The sequence below is a fragment of the Mustelus asterias genome, chromosome 21 (assembly GCF_964213995.1).
Source record: "Mustelus asterias chromosome 21, sMusAst1.hap1.1, whole genome shotgun sequence".
Lineage (NCBI taxonomy): Eukaryota > Metazoa > Chordata > Chondrichthyes > Carcharhiniformes > Triakidae > Mustelus > Mustelus asterias.
This window is the reverse complement of record NC_135821.1, coordinates 6,951,595-6,972,254: the sequence shown is the minus strand read 5'-3', so window position 1 is coordinate 6,972,254 and position 20,660 is coordinate 6,951,595. Positions and strand designations below refer to the sequence as shown.

The window sequence follows — 20,660 nt, the reverse complement described above, 5'->3', positions numbered from 1 at the left end:
CCCGAGGCTGGGAATTGAACCCGGGTCCCTGGCGTTGTGAGGCAGCAGCGCTAACCCACTGTGCAAGGCAGATAGATGCTCGGGGACTGAGACGACTGAGGACTGTGAGGAATCGGATTTAAAAGATAGATTTGCTATGGATAAGGTGCAGCGAGCAGTCTCACAGAGCGAGACGCTTGGTTTCACAGGCCATTTGTCCTGGTCCCTGTCTCGCATGCAAACTAGCCCCATCTCTGCTCACCCACATCATCATCTGCCTCAGCAAGTATGCTGCCCGCTCCTTGCCTGCGGCCCCTTGGAGCAGGCTGTCATTTCCGTGGCAGCAATCCCACAGCTTACCCCTGGTGATCCGGAGAACCCTCATGATCCGGATGATGGTGGGATTAATGGGAAGAGCGGCACTGATTTCAATCTCCTCCAGTGTGATCCCCATCACCGACAGCAGCACGATGGCCAGGTCCAGCTGATTCCACCTGTGTGGGAAAAGGAACGGTTTATCCAGAGCTCCGTGCATTTCTACACGCTTCGGGAAAGAGGGTTCATTACATATCAAACTGGGACAGTAAGATCTACATTAAATGTAGCACGACTCCCGACCGTAACAACAGCACAGGGTCAGATACCGAGTAAAGCTCCCTCTACACTGTCCCCATCAAACACTCCCAGGACAGGTACAGCACGGGGTTAGATACAGAGTAAAGCTCCCTCTACACTGTCCCCCATCAAACACTCCCAGGACAGGTACAGCACGGGGTTAGATACAGAGTAAAGCTCCCTCTACACTGTCCCCCATCAAACACTCCCAGGACAGGTACAGCACAGGGTTAGATACAGAGTAAAGCTCCCTCTACACTGTCCCCATCAAACACTCCCAGGACAGGTACAGCACGGGGTTAGATACAGAGTAAAGCTCCCTCTACACGGTCCCCCATCAAACACTCCCAGGACAGGTACAGCACGGGGTTAGATACAGAGTAAAGCTCCCTCTACACTGTCCCCCATCAACCACTCCCAGGACAGGTACAGCACAGGGTTAGATACAGAGTAAAGCTCCCTCTACACTGTCCCACATTAAACACTCCCAGGATAGGCACAGTAAGCAGTCTCACAAAACCAGGTTAAAGTCCAACAGGTTTATTTGGTAGCACGAGCTTTCGGAGCACTGCTCCTTCATCAGATGAGTCATGAAGGAGCAGTGCTCCGAAAGCTCGTGCCACCAAATAAACCTGTTGGACTTTAACTTGGTGTTGTGAGACTTCTTACTGAGCCCATTCCAGTCCAATGCTGGCAACTCCTCATCATGATCCCCAGGACAGGTACAGCATGGCACTAGATACAGAGTAAAGCTCCCTCTGCAATGTCCCCATCAAACACTCGCAGGACAGGTACAGCATGGGGTTAGATACAGAGTAAAGCTCGCTCTACACTGTCCCCCATCAAACACTCCCAGGACAGGTACAGCACGGGTTTGATACAGAGTAAAGCTCCCTCTACACTGTCCCCATCAAACACTCCCAGGACAGGTACAGCACGGGGTTAGATACAGAGTAAAGCTCCCTCTACACTGTCCCCATCAAACACTCCCAGGACAGGTACAGCACGGGGTTAGATACAGAGTAAAGCTGCCTCTACACTGTCCCCATCAAACACTCCCAGGACAGGTACAGCATGGGGTTAGATACAGAGTAAAGCTCCCTCTACACCGTCCCCATCAAACACTCCCAGGACAGGTACAGCACGGAGTTAGATACAGAGTAAAGCTCCCTCTACACTGTCCCCATCAAACACTCCCAGGACAGGTACAGCACGGGGTTAGATACAGAGTAAAGCTGCCTCTACACCGTCCCCATCAAACACTCCCAGGACAGGTACAGCACGGAGTTAGATACAGAGTAAAGCTCCCTCTACACTGTCCCCATCAAACACTCCCAGGACAGGTACAGCACGGGGTTAGATACAGAGTAAAGCTCCCTCTACACTGTCCTCATCAAACACTCCCAGGACAGGTACAGCACGGGGTTAGATACAGAGTAAAGATCCCTCTACACTGTCCCCATCAAACAATCCCAAGACAGGTACAGCACGGGGTTAGATACAGAGTAAAGCTCCCTCTACACTGTCCTCATCAAACATGATGTGGAGATGCCGGCGTTGGACTGGGGTAAACACAGTAAGAAGTTTAACAACACCAGGTTAAAGTCCAACAGGTTTATTTGGTAGCAAAAGCCACACAAGCTTTCGAGGCTCTAAGCCCCTTCTTCAGGTGAGTGGGAATTCTGTTCACAAACAGAACTTATAAAGACACAGACTCAATTTACATGAATAATGGTTGGAATGCGAATACTTACAACTAATCCAGTCTTTAAGAAACAAAACAATGGGAGTGGAGAGAGCATCAAGACAGGCTAAAAAGATGTGTATTGTCTCCAGACAAGACAGGGCAGGTACAGCACGGGGTTAGATACAGAGCAAAGCTCCCTCTACACTGTCCCCCATCAAACACTCCCAGGACAGGTAAAGCACGGGGTTAGATACAGAGTAAAGCTCCCTCTACACTGTCCCCATCAAACACTCCCAGGACAGGTAAAGCATGGGGTTAGATACAGAGTAAAGCCCCCTCTACACTGTCCCCATCAAACACTCCCAGGACAGGTACAGCATGGGGTTAGATACAGAGTAAAGCTCCCTCTACACTGTCCCCATCAAACACTCCCAGGACAGGTACAGCACGGGGTTAGATACAGAGTAAAGCTCCCTCTATACTGTCCCCATCAAACACTCCCAGGACAGGTACAGCATGGGGTTAGATACAGAGTAAAGCTCCCTCTGCACTGTCCCCATCAAACACTCCCAGGACAGGTACAGCACGGGGTTAGATACAGAGTAAAGCTCCCTCTACACTGTCCCCATCAAACACTCCCAGGACAGGTACAGCACGGGGTTAGATACAGAGTAAAGCTCCCTCTACACTGTTCCCATCAAACACTCCCAGGACAGGTACAGCACGGGGTTAGATACAGAGTAAAGCTCCCTCTACACTGTTCCCATCAAACACTCCCAGGACAGGTACAGCACGGGTCTAACTGTGCCAGTCTGGGGCAGTGGCACGTAGCGTTATGTTTGGGAGAGCTGAGAAATGTAAGTTCTGGCTGGAAGCTGCCTTGTGTTTGACTGTTTCTTGGCTCCAGGTCAGAGGGAGTTGAAGTCGAGGTAGAGCTTGGCTTCCAGTCAAAGCTGTCTCGCTCACCGAGTTAGCAAAACAATCTTGTTGTGAGAACGGAAATAACTCACAGATCAGCGCTAATAATAATAAACTAATAAAACGGTGACAATAGCCCGAGATGATAGAAAATCCAGGCTGGGAAAACATAAACTCTGCAATGACCTGTGAGCTGTTGGGGAAATTGATGGGTTGCTGCAGCTTGTATTATCTGAGCTGTAAGTCTCTCTATCAATGTGTGGGGTTATTTAGGAGACATATCCCCTTCGCAGGGTGCACACACTCACTGCTGAGGACACGTGAACTTTCCACCGCGTTTCCTCCCCAATTTCAGAACCCGTGGATGCCTCCGGCTACCTTTCCTGCTTCCTCACCCCCTCCCCCTTCCCCCCAAAAGATATTGCCTTGTGCTAGCCCTCCGTGTCTCCTGCAACCGACCATTCCTCACCTAAAGGGCTAGGGAGAGATTGTCTGCTGGCTATCCCTCTACAGCAGGCAGCACCCCTCCTTCCCATCCCGTTATTGAGTAAGCGAAGCTCAGACTGGCTGGCAGAGCGAAAGGCAAGAACCTCGGAACAGCTGGATGGAGATGTTGTGAAAGTAAATGGGGTGATTCCTTCTGTATCCCTGTTGCAGTCAATTCTACAGTAAGCAGTCTCACAACACCAGGTTAAAGTCCAACAGGTTTATTTGGTAGCACGAGCTTTCGGAGCGCTGCCCCTTCATCAGGTGAGTGCTGGAAGGAGCGGCGCTCCGAAAGCTCGTGCTACCAAATAAACCTGTTGGACTTTAACCTGGTGTTGTGAGACTTCTTACTGTGCCCACCCCAGTCCAACACCGGCATCTCCACATCATCAGTCAATTCTAAGAACAAAGAAAAGTACAGCACAGGAACAGGCCCTTCGGCCCTCCAAGCCCGTGCTGATCATGATGTCCTAACTCAACTAAATAAAAATCCATTCTGTCCTTACTCGGTCTGTATCCCTCTATTCTCTCCCTATTCATGTACCCATCCAGATGCCTCTTAAATGTGGTTAATGTGCCTGCTTCCACCACCTCCTCTGGCAGCGCGTTCCAGGCACCCACCACCCTCTGCGCGAAAAACCTCCCCCACACATCTCCCTTAAAATTTCCCCCCTCTCACCTTGAACCTGTGACCCCTTGTAATTGACACCTCGACCCTGGGGAAAAAGCCTCTGACTGTCCACCCTGTCTGTGCCTCTCATAATTTTGTCGACCTCTATCAGACCTCCCCTCAGCCTCCGTCTTTCCAGTGAAAACAATCCTAGTTTATTCAACCTCTCCTCATAGCCAACACCCTCCAGACCAGGCAACATCCTGGTGAACCTTCTCTGCACTCTCTCCAAAGCTTCCATGTCCTTCTGGTAGTGTGGTGACCAGAACTGCACGCCATACTCCAAATGCTGCCTAACCAAGGTTTTATATAGCTGCAACATGATTTCCCAACTCTTGTACTCAATGACCCGGCCAATGAAGGCAAGCATGCCATATGCCTTCTTAATCACCTTGGCGAGGTGTGCTGCCATTTTTAGGGAACTGTGGACCTGCACGCACAGATCCCTCTGTATGTTAATGTTCCTAAGGATTCTGCCATTTACAGCATAATTCACACCTAAATTTGATCCTCCAAAATGCATGACTTCACATTTGTCCGGATTAAACTCCATCTGCCGTTTCTGTGCTCAAGTCTCCACTCTATCTATATCCTGTTGTATCCTCTGACAATCCCCGGCACTATCAGCAACTCCACCGAGCCCAGGGGATCCTTTTAATGATGCTGTCTGAATGATGCCTCCCCACCCCCAATAGATACTTCCCAAACGTCACCCCAACCTTTACTCCCCACTGACTTCCAGGGAATGTAAAATTGGGGGGTGTAAATTAGGGTTATTGTTGCTTTTCTTCCCACACCTAATGGTGCACTAAGCCAAATTTCCATCCATTTCCATCGTGAGGTTTTTTTAAAACCAGGAACAGGTCACTAGTCTGTCAGGGGGCTTATAGCTTGAGGGGGCGCCACTCCACATCAAGCGTGGCTGACCAGGAGTCTCTCCCACTCTTACCGCCAGCCAATGACGTGTTTGGAGGGGTTTTGCAGGTTGACACTCAACCTGTTTGGCCGCGTTATGGACGCATCTTCCTCAGCCATCAAGTCCTGGGGTGGGACTCGATGGGGACTTAATGGGGAGGCGATGGCCTAGTGGTATTATCGCTAGACTATTAATCCAGAAGCTCAGCTAATGTTCTGGGGACCCGGGTTCGAATCCCGCCGCGGCAGTGGGTGGAATTTGAATTCAATAAAAGAAATATCTGGAATTAAGAATCTACTGATGGCCATGAAACCATTGTCGATTGTCGGAAAAACCCATCTGGTTCACTAATGTCTCTTTAGGGAAGGAAATCTGCCGTCCTTACCCGGTCTGGCCTACATGTGACTCCAGAACCACAGCAATGTAGTTGACTCTCAGCTGTACTCTGAACAAGGGCAACTAGGGATGGGCAATAAATGCTGGCCAGCCAGCGACGCCCATGTCCCAGGAATGAATAAAAAAAAATCTCAGAAACAAAAGAAAAACTTGAACCCGGAGCTTTTGGCTCAGGGATGGAGGTTGTGACCCACTGAGTCACAAGATTTGCAATTTGGGTGGAGTGGGGGGTGGGGGTGGGGGCGGGGGCGGGGGGTGGGGGCGGGGGCGGGGGGGGGGGCGTGGTTTGATTGGTGGCCAATTGCTTTTGAGTTGATCGAGTTAAATTTCTTTCTTAAGGACATTTCGGCACGGTGGCACAGTGGTTAGCGCTGCTGCCTTGCAGCACCAGGGACCCGGGTTCGATTCCCGGCTTGGCTCACTGTCTGTGCGGAGTCTGCACGTTCTCCCCCCCGTGTCTGCGTGGGTTTCCTCCGGTTTCCTCCCACAATCCAGAAGACATAGAAGCAGGAGTAGGCCATTTGGCCCATCGAGCCTGCTCCACCATTCATTATGATCATGGCTGATCATCGAATTCAACATCCTGGTCCCCACCTTCCCCCCCCCCCCCCCCATATCCCTCGATCCCTTTAGCCCCAAGAGCTCTAGCTAAATTCTTCTTGAAATCACACAACACTTTGGCCTCAATTCCGTGCTGGCTCGGGAGCTTTGGCCATGGTGAATTCTCCCTCAGTGTGCTGGAACAGGTGCCGGAAGGTGGGGTTTTCACAGTAACTTCATTGCAGTGTTAATGTAAGCCTGCTTGAGACACTAATAAATTCGCATTATTACAGAAAGCCCTGAAGCACGGAACAGTTTCTCCCTCAGAAGTCAGTGGGAGAATATGGATGGGGAACAGACTCCGCTAATAACAGGCACTTCAGATTAAACGGCTTTGCTTATTCGTAAAGGCGCTCTGCGTTTTTAAACTGAAAGGATCCAACTCTCGTTGCAAGAGCAAGCCCAGTCGAGTGCTCTGATACATTTGGCACTAAGTTCACAAAGCACAATTTCCAGCCTCTCTGTGAAAAATAAATTTGCTTGCTCGTTCAAAGATTTCTGGAGATTAATGATCAGCCGAGGTTTTAAGTACAGACTTGCCACGGCTGAATGAGATTCAGTAAAGAGGATGCTTCTCACCCTGGCTCCTCTCCAGACAGTTCGCCAGCACTTCACTCCCAGTCTCCGTTCATTCCTTATTCGCTATTTTTTTTTTTTTTAACCATTTCATTTGCAGAGTTGAAGCCAGCACTGGGGCCAATAATTGGTCGCTAAGAGTATCCGTTCATCGTCATGGTCAGAGGATTGCCGGAACGTTCTTCAGTGCTACGATGAGAGGATTTCTGGTGTCCCCCACCTTTGAGTGACTGGTTCGTGGAGCCTGATGGGGTCTGAGGCCCCAGCCTCTATTCCAGTCGTCCAATCAGAAGGCAGGAAGTAGGAGTCAGGGTAGATCGCTGGGGCCACCATTCAAACAATGCAGAAGGAGGCCACTCGGCCCATTGGGTCTGCACCGATTCTCCAGCGGAGCATCTTACCCAGGCCCGCATCCCAGCTCTATCCCCATAACCTCACACATTTACCATAGCTAATCCGCCTAAGCGACACATCTTTGGACACTCAGGGGTAATTTAGCATGGCCAATCCCCCTAACCCGCACATCATTGGACACTAAGGGGCAATTTAGCACGGTCAATCCACCTAACCCGCACATCATTGGACACTAAGGGGCAATTTAGTACGGCCAATCCACCTAACCTGCACATCATTGGACACTAAGGGGCAATTTAGCACGGCCAATCCACCTAAACTGCACATCATTGGACACTAAGGGGCAATTTAGCACGGCCAATCCACCTAACCTGCACATCATTGGACACTAAGGGGCAATTTAGCACGGCCAATCCACCTAACCTGCACATCATTAGACACTAAGGGGCAATTTAGTACGGCCAATCCACCTAACCTGCACATCATTGGACACTAAGGGGCAATTTAGCACGGCCAATCCACCTAACCTGCACATCATTGGACACTAAGGGGCAATTTAGCACGGCCAATCCACCTAACCTGCACATCATTGGACACTAAGGGGCAATTTAGCACGGCCAATGCACCAGCCTGCACATTTTTGGACACTAAGGGGCAATTTGGCGTTAATCCACCTAACCTGCACATCGTTAGACACGAAGGGGCAATTTAGCATGGCCAATCCACCTAACCGACACATCCTTGGACTGTGGGAAGAAACCAGAGCACCCAGAGGACACTTGCACAGATACAGAGATACAGGGATCCAGGTTCGATTCCTGGCTTGGGTCACTGTCTGTGTGGAGTTTGCACGTTCTCCCCGTGTCTGCGTGGGTTTCCTCCGGGTGCTCCAGTTTCCTCCCACAGTCTGAAAGATGTGCTGGTTAGGGTGCATTGGCCACGCCTCAGTGTACCTGAACAGGCACTGGAGTGTAGTGACTCGGGGATTTTCACAGTAACTTCATTGCAGTGTTAATGTAAACCTAGTTGTGACACTAATAAATAAAAATAAAACATGTAGGCCAGACCTGGTAAGGACGGCAGATTTCCATCCCTGGAGGGACATTAGCGAATGAGATGGGCCTTTAGGACAATTGGTGATAGTTTCACAGTCATCATTAGTAGAATTGGCTTTACATTCCAGAATTATTTAGAGTTTAGATTCATAGTGGAATGAATCCAGTCACCTTTGACTGGGCCTCTTGGGTTCCTTTGATAGTGGGCAAGGTTGGAACGGTTGGGGACTCTGGGTCTGTACTCGGAGTTTAGAAGGATGAGGAGGGATCTTATTGAAACTTACAGGATACTGCGAGGTCTGGATAGAGTGGACGTGGAGAGAATGTTTCCACCAGTAGGAAAAACTAGAACCAGAGGGCACAACCTCAGGCTAAAGGGACGATCCTTTAAAACAGAGATGAGGAGGAATTTCTTTCGCCAGAGAGTGGGGAATCTGTGGAACTCTGCCGCAGAAGGCTGTGGAGGCCGGGTCATTGAGTGTCTTTAAGACAGAGAGAGATAGGTTCTTGATTAATAAGGGGATCTGGGGTTATGGGGAAAAGGCAGGAGAATGGGGATGAGAAAAATATCAGCCATGATTGAATGGTGGAGCAGACTCGATGGGCCGAGTGGCCTAATTCTGCTCCTATGTCTTATGATCTTATGGAGGAGCAGGACACAGGGTCTGATCAATTCTGGTCTGAAATAACAATTAGGCACCTATTTACATGACAGTTATTGGCGAAGGACAGCCTCAGAGAGTTATCCGGAAATTGGAAAACCAATTTTTGTGAAAGATCCAAATTTTAGGAATCTGTTCTCCCCCTCCCCTCCCCCGCCCCTCCCTCTTTCCATCACATTCTACGATAAAAGCCTTTTAATTACCTGTCCTTGAAAAATCTCCGCAGTCCGAAAGCTAGGAGTTTAAGCACGGCCTCCAGTACGAACACAGCTGTGAACATATAGTTGCAATACTTCAGGGAAACTTCCAGGGACTGTTACGGGGTGAGGGGGGGAGGGGGGAGACAAAGAGAAAAAAAAAAATCATCTTCAGCAAACAAAGCTGTGGAACCAAGACGGTGCAGGCTCAGCGAGGCAGCCAGGCCCATCGGAAAGTCCAAGAACCTTCAAAAACAGGACAACTGTTAACCGCATCAGTTCATTTTTCTTCACACCCTGCCGTGGGGGGGCAAAATAAAGATCTCACACTTAAATCGCACATTCCACATCTTCAGGACGTCTGAAAGCGCTTTACTGCGAATGAAATACTTCAGTCGCTGTTACGCAGGAGACACGGCAGCAAATATACACACAGCAAGATCCCATTACAAAGACTAAAGAACAGTACAGTACAGGAACAGGCCTTTCAGCGCATCAGGTCTGTGTCGGTACAGATGCCACTCTAATCTAATATTTTCTTGCCTCTGCCTGGTCCATGTCCCTCTATTCCCTGCCTATTCATGTATCTATCCAGATGCCTCCTGAACGTTGTTATAGAATCTGCTTCCACCACCTCCTCCGGCAGCTCGTTCCAGGCATTCACCACCCTCTGTGTGAAAAACCTGCCCCTCTTTTAAACTTTCTCCCTCTCACTCTCAACCTATACTCCCCGACCCTTCGATCCTGGGAAAAAGACTCTGACTATCCACTCTATCCAAGCCCGTCATAATCTTGTAAACCTCTATCAGGTCTCCCCTCATCCTCCGACGCTCCAATGAAAACAATGCAACTTTGTTCAACCTTTCTTCATAATCCATATCCTCCAAACCAGGCAGCATCCTGGTAAATCTCTCCTGCACCCTTTCCAATGCATCAACATCCTTCCGGTAGTGTGGCGACCAGAATTGTACACAGTACTCCAAATGCAGCCTAACCAAAGTCTTATACAGCTGCAACATGATTTTCCAATTCCTATACTCAACGTCCTGACCGATGAAGGCCAGCATGCCATAGGCCTTCTTGACCACCTTGTCCACCTGAGTTGCCACCTTCAGGGAACTGCGGATCTGCACACCTAGATCCCTCTGTATGTTAATATTTCTAAGGGCTCTACCATTTACTGTAAACTTTCCTTCTGCAGTAGACCTTCCAAATCACATCACCTCACATTTGTCCGGATTAAATTCCATCTGCCATCTTTCGGCCCAGGTCTCCAGCCGATTTGTATCCTGCTGTATCCTCTGACAATCCTCCTCACGATCCGCTACTCCCCCAATTTTTGTATCATTTGCATATTTACTAATCAGACCACCTACATTTTCCTCCAAATCATTTATATATATTACAAACAACAGAGGCCCCAGCACTGATCCTTGTGGAACACCGCTTGTCACAGACCTCCAGTTAGAAAAGTACCCTTCCACTGCTACTCTCTGCTTTCTATGCCCAAGCCAGTTTTGTATCCATCTTACCAGCTCACCTCGGATCCCATGTGACTTCACCTTCTGTATCAGCCTGCCATGGGGAACCTTATCGAAGGCTTTACTAAAGTATACAACATCCGCTGACCTGCACTGGTCAAGAATTCAATCAAGTTTGTGAGACACGACCTCCCCTTCACAAAACCATGCTGCCTCTCACTAATAAGCCTATTCTCTTCCAGATGTGAGTACATCCTGTCCCTAAGAATCTTCTCCAACAATTTCCCCACCACTGATGTAAGGCTCACAGGCCTGTAATTTCCCAGGTTGTCTCTTCTGCCCTTCTTAAACAGAGGAACAATGTTAGCTACTCTCCAATCCTCTGGTTCCTCGCCCGTGACTAAAGAGGACACAAAGATTTTGGCCAAGGCCTCAGCAATTTCTTCCCTCGCCTCTCTCAGTATTCTGGGATAAACCCCATCTGGCCCTGGGGACTTGTCCACCTTAACGTTTTTCAAAACCTCCAATACCTCCTCCCTGTTTATCTCAATATGTCCTAGAATGTCAACATCCTCCTTTCTACACTCGCCATCCACCACATCCTTCTCCTTTGTGAATACTGATGCAAAGTACACGATAAGGAAGTACTCAAAGTACTCGTTATGCAATGTTATTGCATAAAACACACAAGCAGGGTTAAACCCAGTGTTATTATATAATGTAGACAATGCAACAAACATTGACATGCAGCATGGGATTATATCATGTTGGCTGTGTAATAGGGAAAGTCACCATAGGCCCAGATGACCATAGGCTGTGACTGGTGGTGATTTAACCTGAGGGTCACCACACCTCAGGCGAGGGGCAAGGTGGAGAAGGCGGGGCCTTCATGAATAATCTTAGTCAGTACGGGAATGGAACACGCGCTGTTGGCGTTATTCGGCATCACTAACCAGCTGTCCAGCCCACTGAGCTAAACCGACTCCCCAGACTGCGTGAAATCCATGAACTAACAGAGCATTTTTATGTAATATAGACAGTAATATACGCTGTAACACACTGTGTTATATAATAGGTAGTTTTACAACCAGCAACACACACTGAATTATTGAAAAATATATCCCCTAAACCTCAACGTATTATTATATAATATCACAGCGTTATACCCAGTGACGCACGGTGTGTTATTATATAATATACATAGCATTATACCCAGTGACACACGGTGTGTTATTATATAATATACACAGCGTTATACCCAGTGACGCACGGTGTGTTATTATATAATATACATAGCATTATACCCAGTGACACACGGTGTGTTATTATATAATATACATAGCATTATACCCAGTGACACACGGTGTGTTATTATATAATATACACAGCGTTATACCCAGTGACGCACGGTGTGTTATTATATAATATACACAGCGTTATACCCAGTGACACACGGTGTGTTATTATATAATATACATAGCATTATACCCAGTGACACACGGTGTGTTATTATATAATATACACAGCGTTATACCCAGTGACGCACGGTGTGTTATTATATAATATACATAGCATTATACCCAGTGACACACGGTGTGTTATTACATAATATACACAGCATTATACCCAGTGACACACGGTGTGTTATTATATAATATACACAGCATTATACCCAGTGACGCACGGTGTGTTATTATATAATATACACAGCGTTATACCCAGTGACACACGGTGTGTTATTATATAATATACATAGCATTATACCCAGTGACACACGGTGTGTTATTATATAATATACACAGCATTATACCCAGTGACACACGGTGTGTTATTGTATAATATACATAGCATTATACCCAGTGACACACGGTGTGTTATTATATAATATACACAGCATTATACCCAGTGACACACGGTGTGTTATTATAAAATATACACAGTGTTATACCCAGTGACGCATGGTGTGTTATTATATAATATACACAGCGTTACACCCAGTGACGCACGGTGTGTTATTATATAATATACACAGCGTTATACCCAGTGACACACGGTGTGTTATTATAAAATATACACAGTGTTATACCCAGTGACGCATGGTGTGTTATTATATAATATACACAGTGCTTTACCCAGTGACGCACGGTGTGTTATTATATAATATACACAGTGTTATACCCAGTGACACACGGTGTGTTATTATATAATATACACAGTGTTATACCCAGTGACACACGGTGTGTTATTATAAAATATACACAGTGTTATACCCAGTGACGCATGGTGTGTTATTATATAATATACACAGTGTTATACCCAGTGACACACGGTGTGTTATTATAAAATATACACAGTGTTATACCCAGTGACACACGGTGTGTTATTATAAAATATACACAGTGTTATACCCAGTGACGCACGGTGTGTTATTATATAATATACACAGTGCTTTACCCAGTGACGCACGGTGTGTTATTATATAATATACACAGCATTATACCCAGTGATGCACGGTATGTTATTATATAATATACACAGCGTTATACCCAGTGACGCATGGTGTGTTATTATATAATATACACAGTGTTATACCCAGTGACGCATGGTGTGTTATTATATAATATACACAGTGCTTTACCCAGTGACGCACGGTGTGTTATTATATAATATACACAGCATTATACCCAGTGATGCACGGTATGTTATTATATAATATACACAGCGTTATACCCAGTGACACACGGTGCGTTATTATATAATATACACAGTGCTTTACCCAGTGACGCACGGTGTGTTATTATATAATATACACAGCGTTATACCCAGTGACGCACGGTGTGTTATTATATAATATACACAGCGTTATACCCAGTGACGCATGGTGTGTTATTGTATAATATATACAGCGTTATACCCAGTGACGCACGGTGTGTTATTATATAATATACACGGTGTTATACCCAGTGACGCACGGTGTGTTATTATATAATATACACAGTGTTATACCCAGTGACGCATGGTGTGTTATTATATAATATACACAGTGCTTTACCCAGTGACGCACGGTGTGTTATTATATAATATACACAGCGTTATACCCAATGACCCACGGTCTGTTATTATATAATATACACAGCGTTATACCCAGTGATGCACAGTGCGTTATTATATAATATACACAGCGTTATACCCAGTGACGCACGGTGTGTTATTATATAATATACACAGCGTTATACCCAGTGACACACGGTGTGTTATTATATAATATACACTGCGTTATACACAATGACCCACGGTCTGTTATTATATAATATACACAGCGTTATACCCAGTGACGCACGTTGTGTTATTATATAATATACACAGCGTTATACCCAGTGACGCACAGTGTGTTATTATATAATATACACAGCGTTATACCCAGTGACACATGGTGTGTTATTATATAATATACACAGCGTTATACCCAGTGACACACGGTGTGTTATTATATAATATACACTGCGTTATACCCAATGACCCACGGTCTGTTATTATATAATATACACAGCGTTATACCCAGTGACGCACGTTGTGTTATTATATAATATACACAGCGTTATACCCAGTGACGCACAGTGTGTTATTATATAATATACACTGCGTTATACCCAATGACCCACGGTGTGTTATTATATAATATACACAGCGTTATACCCAGTGACGCACGTTGTGTTATTATATAATATACACAGCGTTATACCCAGTGACGCACAGTGTGTTATTATATAATATACACTGCGTTATACCCAATGACCCACGGTGTGTTATTATATAATATACACAGCGTTATACCCAGTGACGCACAGTGTGTTATTATATAATATACACTGCGTTATACCCAATGACCCACGGTGTGTTATTATATAATATACACAGCGTTATACCCAGTGACGCACGTTGTGTTATTATATAATATACACAGCGTTATACCCAGTGACGCACAGTGTGTTATTATATAATATACACTGCGTTATACCCAATGACCCACGGTGTGTTATTATATAATATACACAGCGTTATACCCAGTGACACACGGTGTGTTATTATATAATATACACTGCGTTATACCCAATGACCCACGGTGTGTTATTATATAATATACACAGCGTTATACCCAGTGACACACGGTGTGTTATTATATAATATACACTGCGTTATACCCAATGACCCACGGTGTGTTATTATATAATATACACAGCGTTATACCCAGTGACGCACGGTGTGTTATTATATAATATACACAGCGTTATACCCAGTGACACACGGTGTGTTATTATATAATATACACTGCGTTATACCCAATGACCCACGGTGTGTTATTATATAATATACACAGCGTTATACCCAGTGACGCACGTTGTGTTATTATATAATATACACAGCGTTATACCCAGTGACGCACAGTGTGTTATTATATAATATACACAGCGTTATACCCAGTGACACATGGTGTATTATTATATAATATACACAGTGTTATACCCAGTGACGCACGGTGTGTTATTTTATAATATACACAGCGTTATACCCAGTGACGCGCGGTGTATTATTATATAATATACACAGTGTTATACCCAGTGACGCACGGTGTGTTATTATATAATATACACTGCGTTATACCCAGTGACACACAGTGTGTTACTATATAATATACACTGCGTTATACCCAGTGACACACGGTGTATTATTATATAATATACACTGCGTTATACCCAGTGACACTCAGTGTGTTACTATATAATATACACAGTGTTATACCCAGTGACGCACGGTGTGTTATTTTATAATATACACAGCGTTATACCCAGTGACGCACGGTGTGCTATTTTATAATATACACTGCGTTATACCCAGTGATGAACGGTGCGTTATTATATAATATACACAGCGTTATACCCAGTCACGCACGGTGTTATTATATAATATACACTGCGTTATACCCAGTGACACACGGTGTGTTATTATATAATATACACAGCGTTATACCCAGTGATGCACGGTGTGTTATTATATAACGTACACAGCGTTATACTCAGTGACACACGGTGTGTTATTATATAATATACACAGCGTTATACCCAGTGATGCACAGTGCGTTATTATATAATATACACAGCGTTATACCTAGTGACGCACGGTGTGTTATTGTATAATATACACAGCGTTATACCCAGTGACGCACGGTGTGTTATTATATAATATACACGCCGTTATACCCAGTTACGCACGGTGTGTTATTATATAATATACACGCCGTTATACCCAGTGACGCACGGTGTGTTATTATATAATATACACAGCGTTATACCCAGTGACGCACGGTGTGTTATTATATAATATACACGCCGTTATACCCAGTGACGCACGGTGTGTTATTATATAGTATACACAGCGTTATACCCAGTGACGCACGGTGTGTTATTATATAATATACACAGCGTTATACCCAGTGACGCACGGTGTGTTATTATATAATATACACGCCGTTATACCCAGTGACGCACGGTGTGTTATTATATAATATACACAGCGTTATACCCAGTGACGCACGGTGTGTTATTTATTCACAGTGTTTTTGGTGTCGGTTAGCTCAGTTGCTGGAGTGTGGTTCTGAGGAGGGGCAAAGGTACAATTCCCCTCCAGCCGAGGTAAACCTGTCAGCTGTCTCCTCCCTCATCCTGTCTCGAGAACGGAGGGCAAATGTCTGACTACCGCTGGCCAAATCTGCTCAGGATGTACCATCAGCAGACAGTGGGCCTTCAGCAAACCACACATCACACTGTTATTTCCACGAATGCCCTCTTATTAATATATATATATATGGAATGTAAAATCTATACAGGCTTATCCACAGTGCTATCAGATAATTAAACAGTACTGAATTCCGGCCGTAATATATTCCCCATTAAATATATCACAGATGATGGATTGCGATTGTTTGTCAGAGAGAAACATTAAAGTTCACACGAACAAATAGGAAACTAAACGGCAAACAGTGCGAAAGCTTTTCATACACTGTGTAAATCTGAACAGCCCTTTAATTAACTACATGAATAGTTCAATGATTTCATTAGATTTACCATACCAATCCCTTGAGCATATTCCATTTAACATTTTAAATCTATTTTAGAACACTTGAATAAAGTATCTTTTTCCATTTTAGTGATGTGCAACCTTCCCTTTTCTCCATCACCGTCTCTCTCTCACATTCTCTTGGGCTGATTCTCTCTCGTCTGTGTCTCACTCCCACTGTATCTGTCTCATTCCCTCCCCTGCTGTCTCATTCTCTCACCCACTGTCACTATCGCTGTCTCACTCTCTCTCTCTCTGTCACTATCCCTGTCTCATTCTCTGCCTCTCTGTCACTCTCCCTGTCTCATTCTCTGTCTCTTTCCCTGTCTCTCTCTCTCTGTCACTGTCCCTGTCTCTCTCTCTGCAACTCTCCCTGTCTCACTCCCTCTCCCTCTGTCTCTATCTCTGCCTCATTCTCTCTCCCCCTGCCACTATCCCTATGTGATTCCCTCTGTCACTCTCCCTGTCTGAGTCCCTCTCTCTCTGTCAGAGGGTCAGCGCTGAGGGAGTGCTGCACTGTCAGAGAGTCAGTACTGAAGGAGTGTCGCACTGTCAGAGGGTCAGTACTGAGGGAGTGCCACACTGTCAGAGGGTCAGTGCTGAGGGAGTGCTGCACTGCCAGAGAATCAGTACTGAGGGAGTGCCGCACTGTCAGAGGGTCAGTACTGAGGGAGTGCCGCACTGTCAGAGGGTCAGTACTGAGGGAGTGCCGCACTGTCAGAGGGTCAGTACTGAGGGAGTGCCGCACTGTCAGAGGGTCAGTACTGAGGGAGTGCCGCACTGTCAGAGGGTCAGTACTGAGGGAGTGCCGCACTGTCAGAGGGTCAGTACTGAGGGAGTGCCGCACTGTCAGAGGGTCAGTACTGAGGGAGTGCCGCACTGTCAGAGGGTCAGTACTGAGGGAGTGCCGCACTGTCAGAGGGTCAGTACTGAGGGAGTGCCGCACTGTCAGAGGGTCAGTACTGAGGGAGTGCCGCACTGTCAGAAGGTCAGTACTGAGGGAATGCCGCACTGTCAGAGGGTCAGTACTGAGGGAGTGCCGCACTGTCAGAGGGTCAGTACTGAGGGAGTGCCGCACTGTCAGAGGGTCAGTACTGAGGGAGTGCCGCACTGTCAGAGGGTCAGTACTGAGGGAGTGCTGCACTGTCAGAGATGCTATCTTTCAGAGGAGTCCTCAAGGCAAGATGTAAGAAGTCCAGCACTGCAGCACTCCCACGGAACCGCACTGCGGGCATCAGCGCAGGCGATTTTGGGCTCAGGCCGCTGGAGTGGATTTGAACGCTCCAACCTTCCGACTCAGCAAGGCCAGAGGGCTGCCCACTGAGCCGGGGCTCCCGAGGCCCACACACAGGGAGAGAATACAGAGAACAGCATAGCAAATAAACGCTGCGGATTGAGGGTCTGCAGGGCAAAGAATCCATAGAATCCCTACAGTGCAGGAGGAGGCCATTGGCCCATCGAGCCTGCACTGACCACAAGCCCACCCAAGCCCTATCCCCATAACCCCATGTATTTAACTATTAGTATCCCTGATCCTAAGGCCAATTCAGCAAGGCTCCATCGACAGCACCTTCCAAACCCGCCATCTCTATCATCTAGAAGGACAACAGCAGCAGATATCTCGGAACACCACCACCTGCAAGTTCCTCCCATAGTCACTCACACAGAATCCCTGCAGTGCACAAGTAGACCATTCGGCCCATCGAGTCTGCACTGATTCTCAGACAGAGCATCTTACCCAGGCCTCCTCCCTGTAACCCCACACATTTAGCATGGCCAATCCATTCAATCTACACAGCTGGGACAACAAGGGGCAATTTAGCATGGCCAATTTGCCTAACCTGCACATCTTTGGATGCTAAGGGGCAATTTAGCATGGCCAATCCACCTAACCCACACATCTTTGGACACTAAGGGGCAGTTTAGCATGGCCAATCCACCTAACCTGCACATCTTTGGACATTTAAGGGCAATTTAGCACGGCCAATCCACCCAACTCACACATCTTTGGACAGTAAGGGGCAGTTTAGCATGGCCAATCCACCTAACCTGCACATCTTTGGACATTTAAGGGCAATTTAGCACGGCCAATCCACCTAACCTGCACATCTTTGGACACTAAGGGGCGATTTAGCATGGCCAATCCACCTAACCTACATATCTTTGGACACGAAGGGGCAATTTAGCATGGCCAATCCACCTAACCTGCACATCTTTGGGCACTAAGGGGCAATTTAGCATGGCCAATCCACCTAACCTGCACATCTTTGGGCACTAAGGGGCAGTTTAGCATGGCCAATCCACCTAACCTACATATCTTTGGACACGAAGGGGCAATTTAGCATGGCCAATCCACCTAACCTGCACATCTTTGGCGTGTGGGAGGAAGTCGTTGTGGGAGAAACCCAGAGGAAACCCATGCAGACACGAGGAGAATGTGCAGACTCCACACAGACAGTGACCCGAGGCCGGAATCGAACCCGGGTCCCTGGCGCTGTGAGTCAGCAGTGCTAACCACTGTGCCAACGTGCCATAGAGGTTTAACCAACGGTACGTCCTTACCTTGGGCTGATTGTAGTGTTCCAGAGACATGGTAACCACATTGATGCAGATGGTAAAGGTGATGAAGAGGTCCAGGTAGTGACTGGTGCACATGGTGTGGATGAAGAGACGGATGGGTGAGTAGGCCGCATAATATGGCAAGCGTTGGGCCTCTTCCAGGGCACAAGTCAACAAGAAGGAGAAGGAAAGAAACAAGGCTTGGTTAGATCGCTGTAGCTTCTGCCCTCCCTCTCACCACAGGTTACACCACATTGCCATGGAACCTCCAGGAACTATTGTCCAACTCCTGGTGATTGCAATTCCCAGGAGAAAAAACAATCATGGAGCTGTTCAAAAAATCGCTTTTGGAAATAACTCTGGGAAGGATTTACTAACTGTGGACCCAGGGACAGCAGACTGTGTGACTGAGAGCCAGCAATCATCCAATTGGGTGGGATTTTCCTCTCCCGCTCGTCACGGGAATCGTAGAGGGCGGGACAGAAAATTCAGCAAAGGTGTGTTGACCTCGGGCGGGAATTTCCAGTCTTGGGGTGAGCGTGGCCAGAAAACCCCGCCCCAACAGTCTGCTCCTTTCCCGTTGGCTTTGGGAAGGCAGGGTGTGGTGTGACGGGCAGGCTGGTGGACCAATCACGTGTGTCTGGGGGGGTGGGGGTGATTGGAGGTAGAAGGTCAGGTGATGTCCAGCTAGAGTTGGGCATCCTTGCTTCCAGGAACGTGCAGGATAAAAGTTCCCTTTCCACTATCCCAGAAACACAGTTCAGATTCGAAACAGTCCACCGCAAACGTAGCATTTTATCCCCATGTTGGTACCGACTGGATACTCATTTGGAGTGACCGGAATTGTTTTTGCCAGTTCTGTCTGGGATTCAGCTCAAACCTGGAGAAGAAAGGACACATTCAAGGTCTCGTCCCACCAAATACATCACTTATCACCTTGGGAACCCTTTGTTACCACTCCCCCCCCATGACAATTTTAACGTGGACTTTTCACATAACTGGGCCACAGAACCAAAGGGGGAGATGAGCAGCTGTTGTGATAGAATTATAGAATCCCCACAGTGCAGAAGGAGGCCATTTGGCCCGTTGAGTCTGCACTAACTCTCCAAAAGCCCACCTCCAGGCACTATCCCTATAACCCCACACATTTACCACGGCTAATTCATCTAACCTGCACATCTTTGGGACACTAAGTGGCAATTTAGCATGGCCAATCCACCCAACCTGCACATCTTTGGACACTAAGGGGCAATTTAGCATGGCCAATCCACCCAACCTACACATCTTTGGACACTAAGGGGCAATTTAGCATGGCCAATCCACCCAACCTGCACATCTTTGGACACTAAGGGGCAATTTAGCATGGCCAATCCACCCAACCTGCACATCTTTGGA

General features: G+C 46.8%; 1 protein-coding gene across 1 annotated transcript in view; it reads right to left on the bottom strand.

Annotated features, from left to right (window-relative positions):
* The window catches only part of LOC144509464 (voltage-dependent T-type calcium channel subunit alpha-1I-like), a 232,987-nt gene that overhangs the window by 26,291 nt on the left and 186,036 nt on the right, over nt 1-20,660 (bottom strand). The window contains exons 24-26 of the mRNA XM_078238374.1: nt 19,269-19,420; nt 9,118-9,227; nt 340-473 (exon numbers count right to left, since the gene is read on the bottom strand). Coding sequence (XP_078094500.1) covers nt 340-473; nt 9,118-9,227; nt 19,269-19,420 — 396 coding nt within the window. The remainder of the gene's footprint in view (nt 1-339; nt 474-9,117; nt 9,228-19,268; nt 19,421-20,660) is intronic.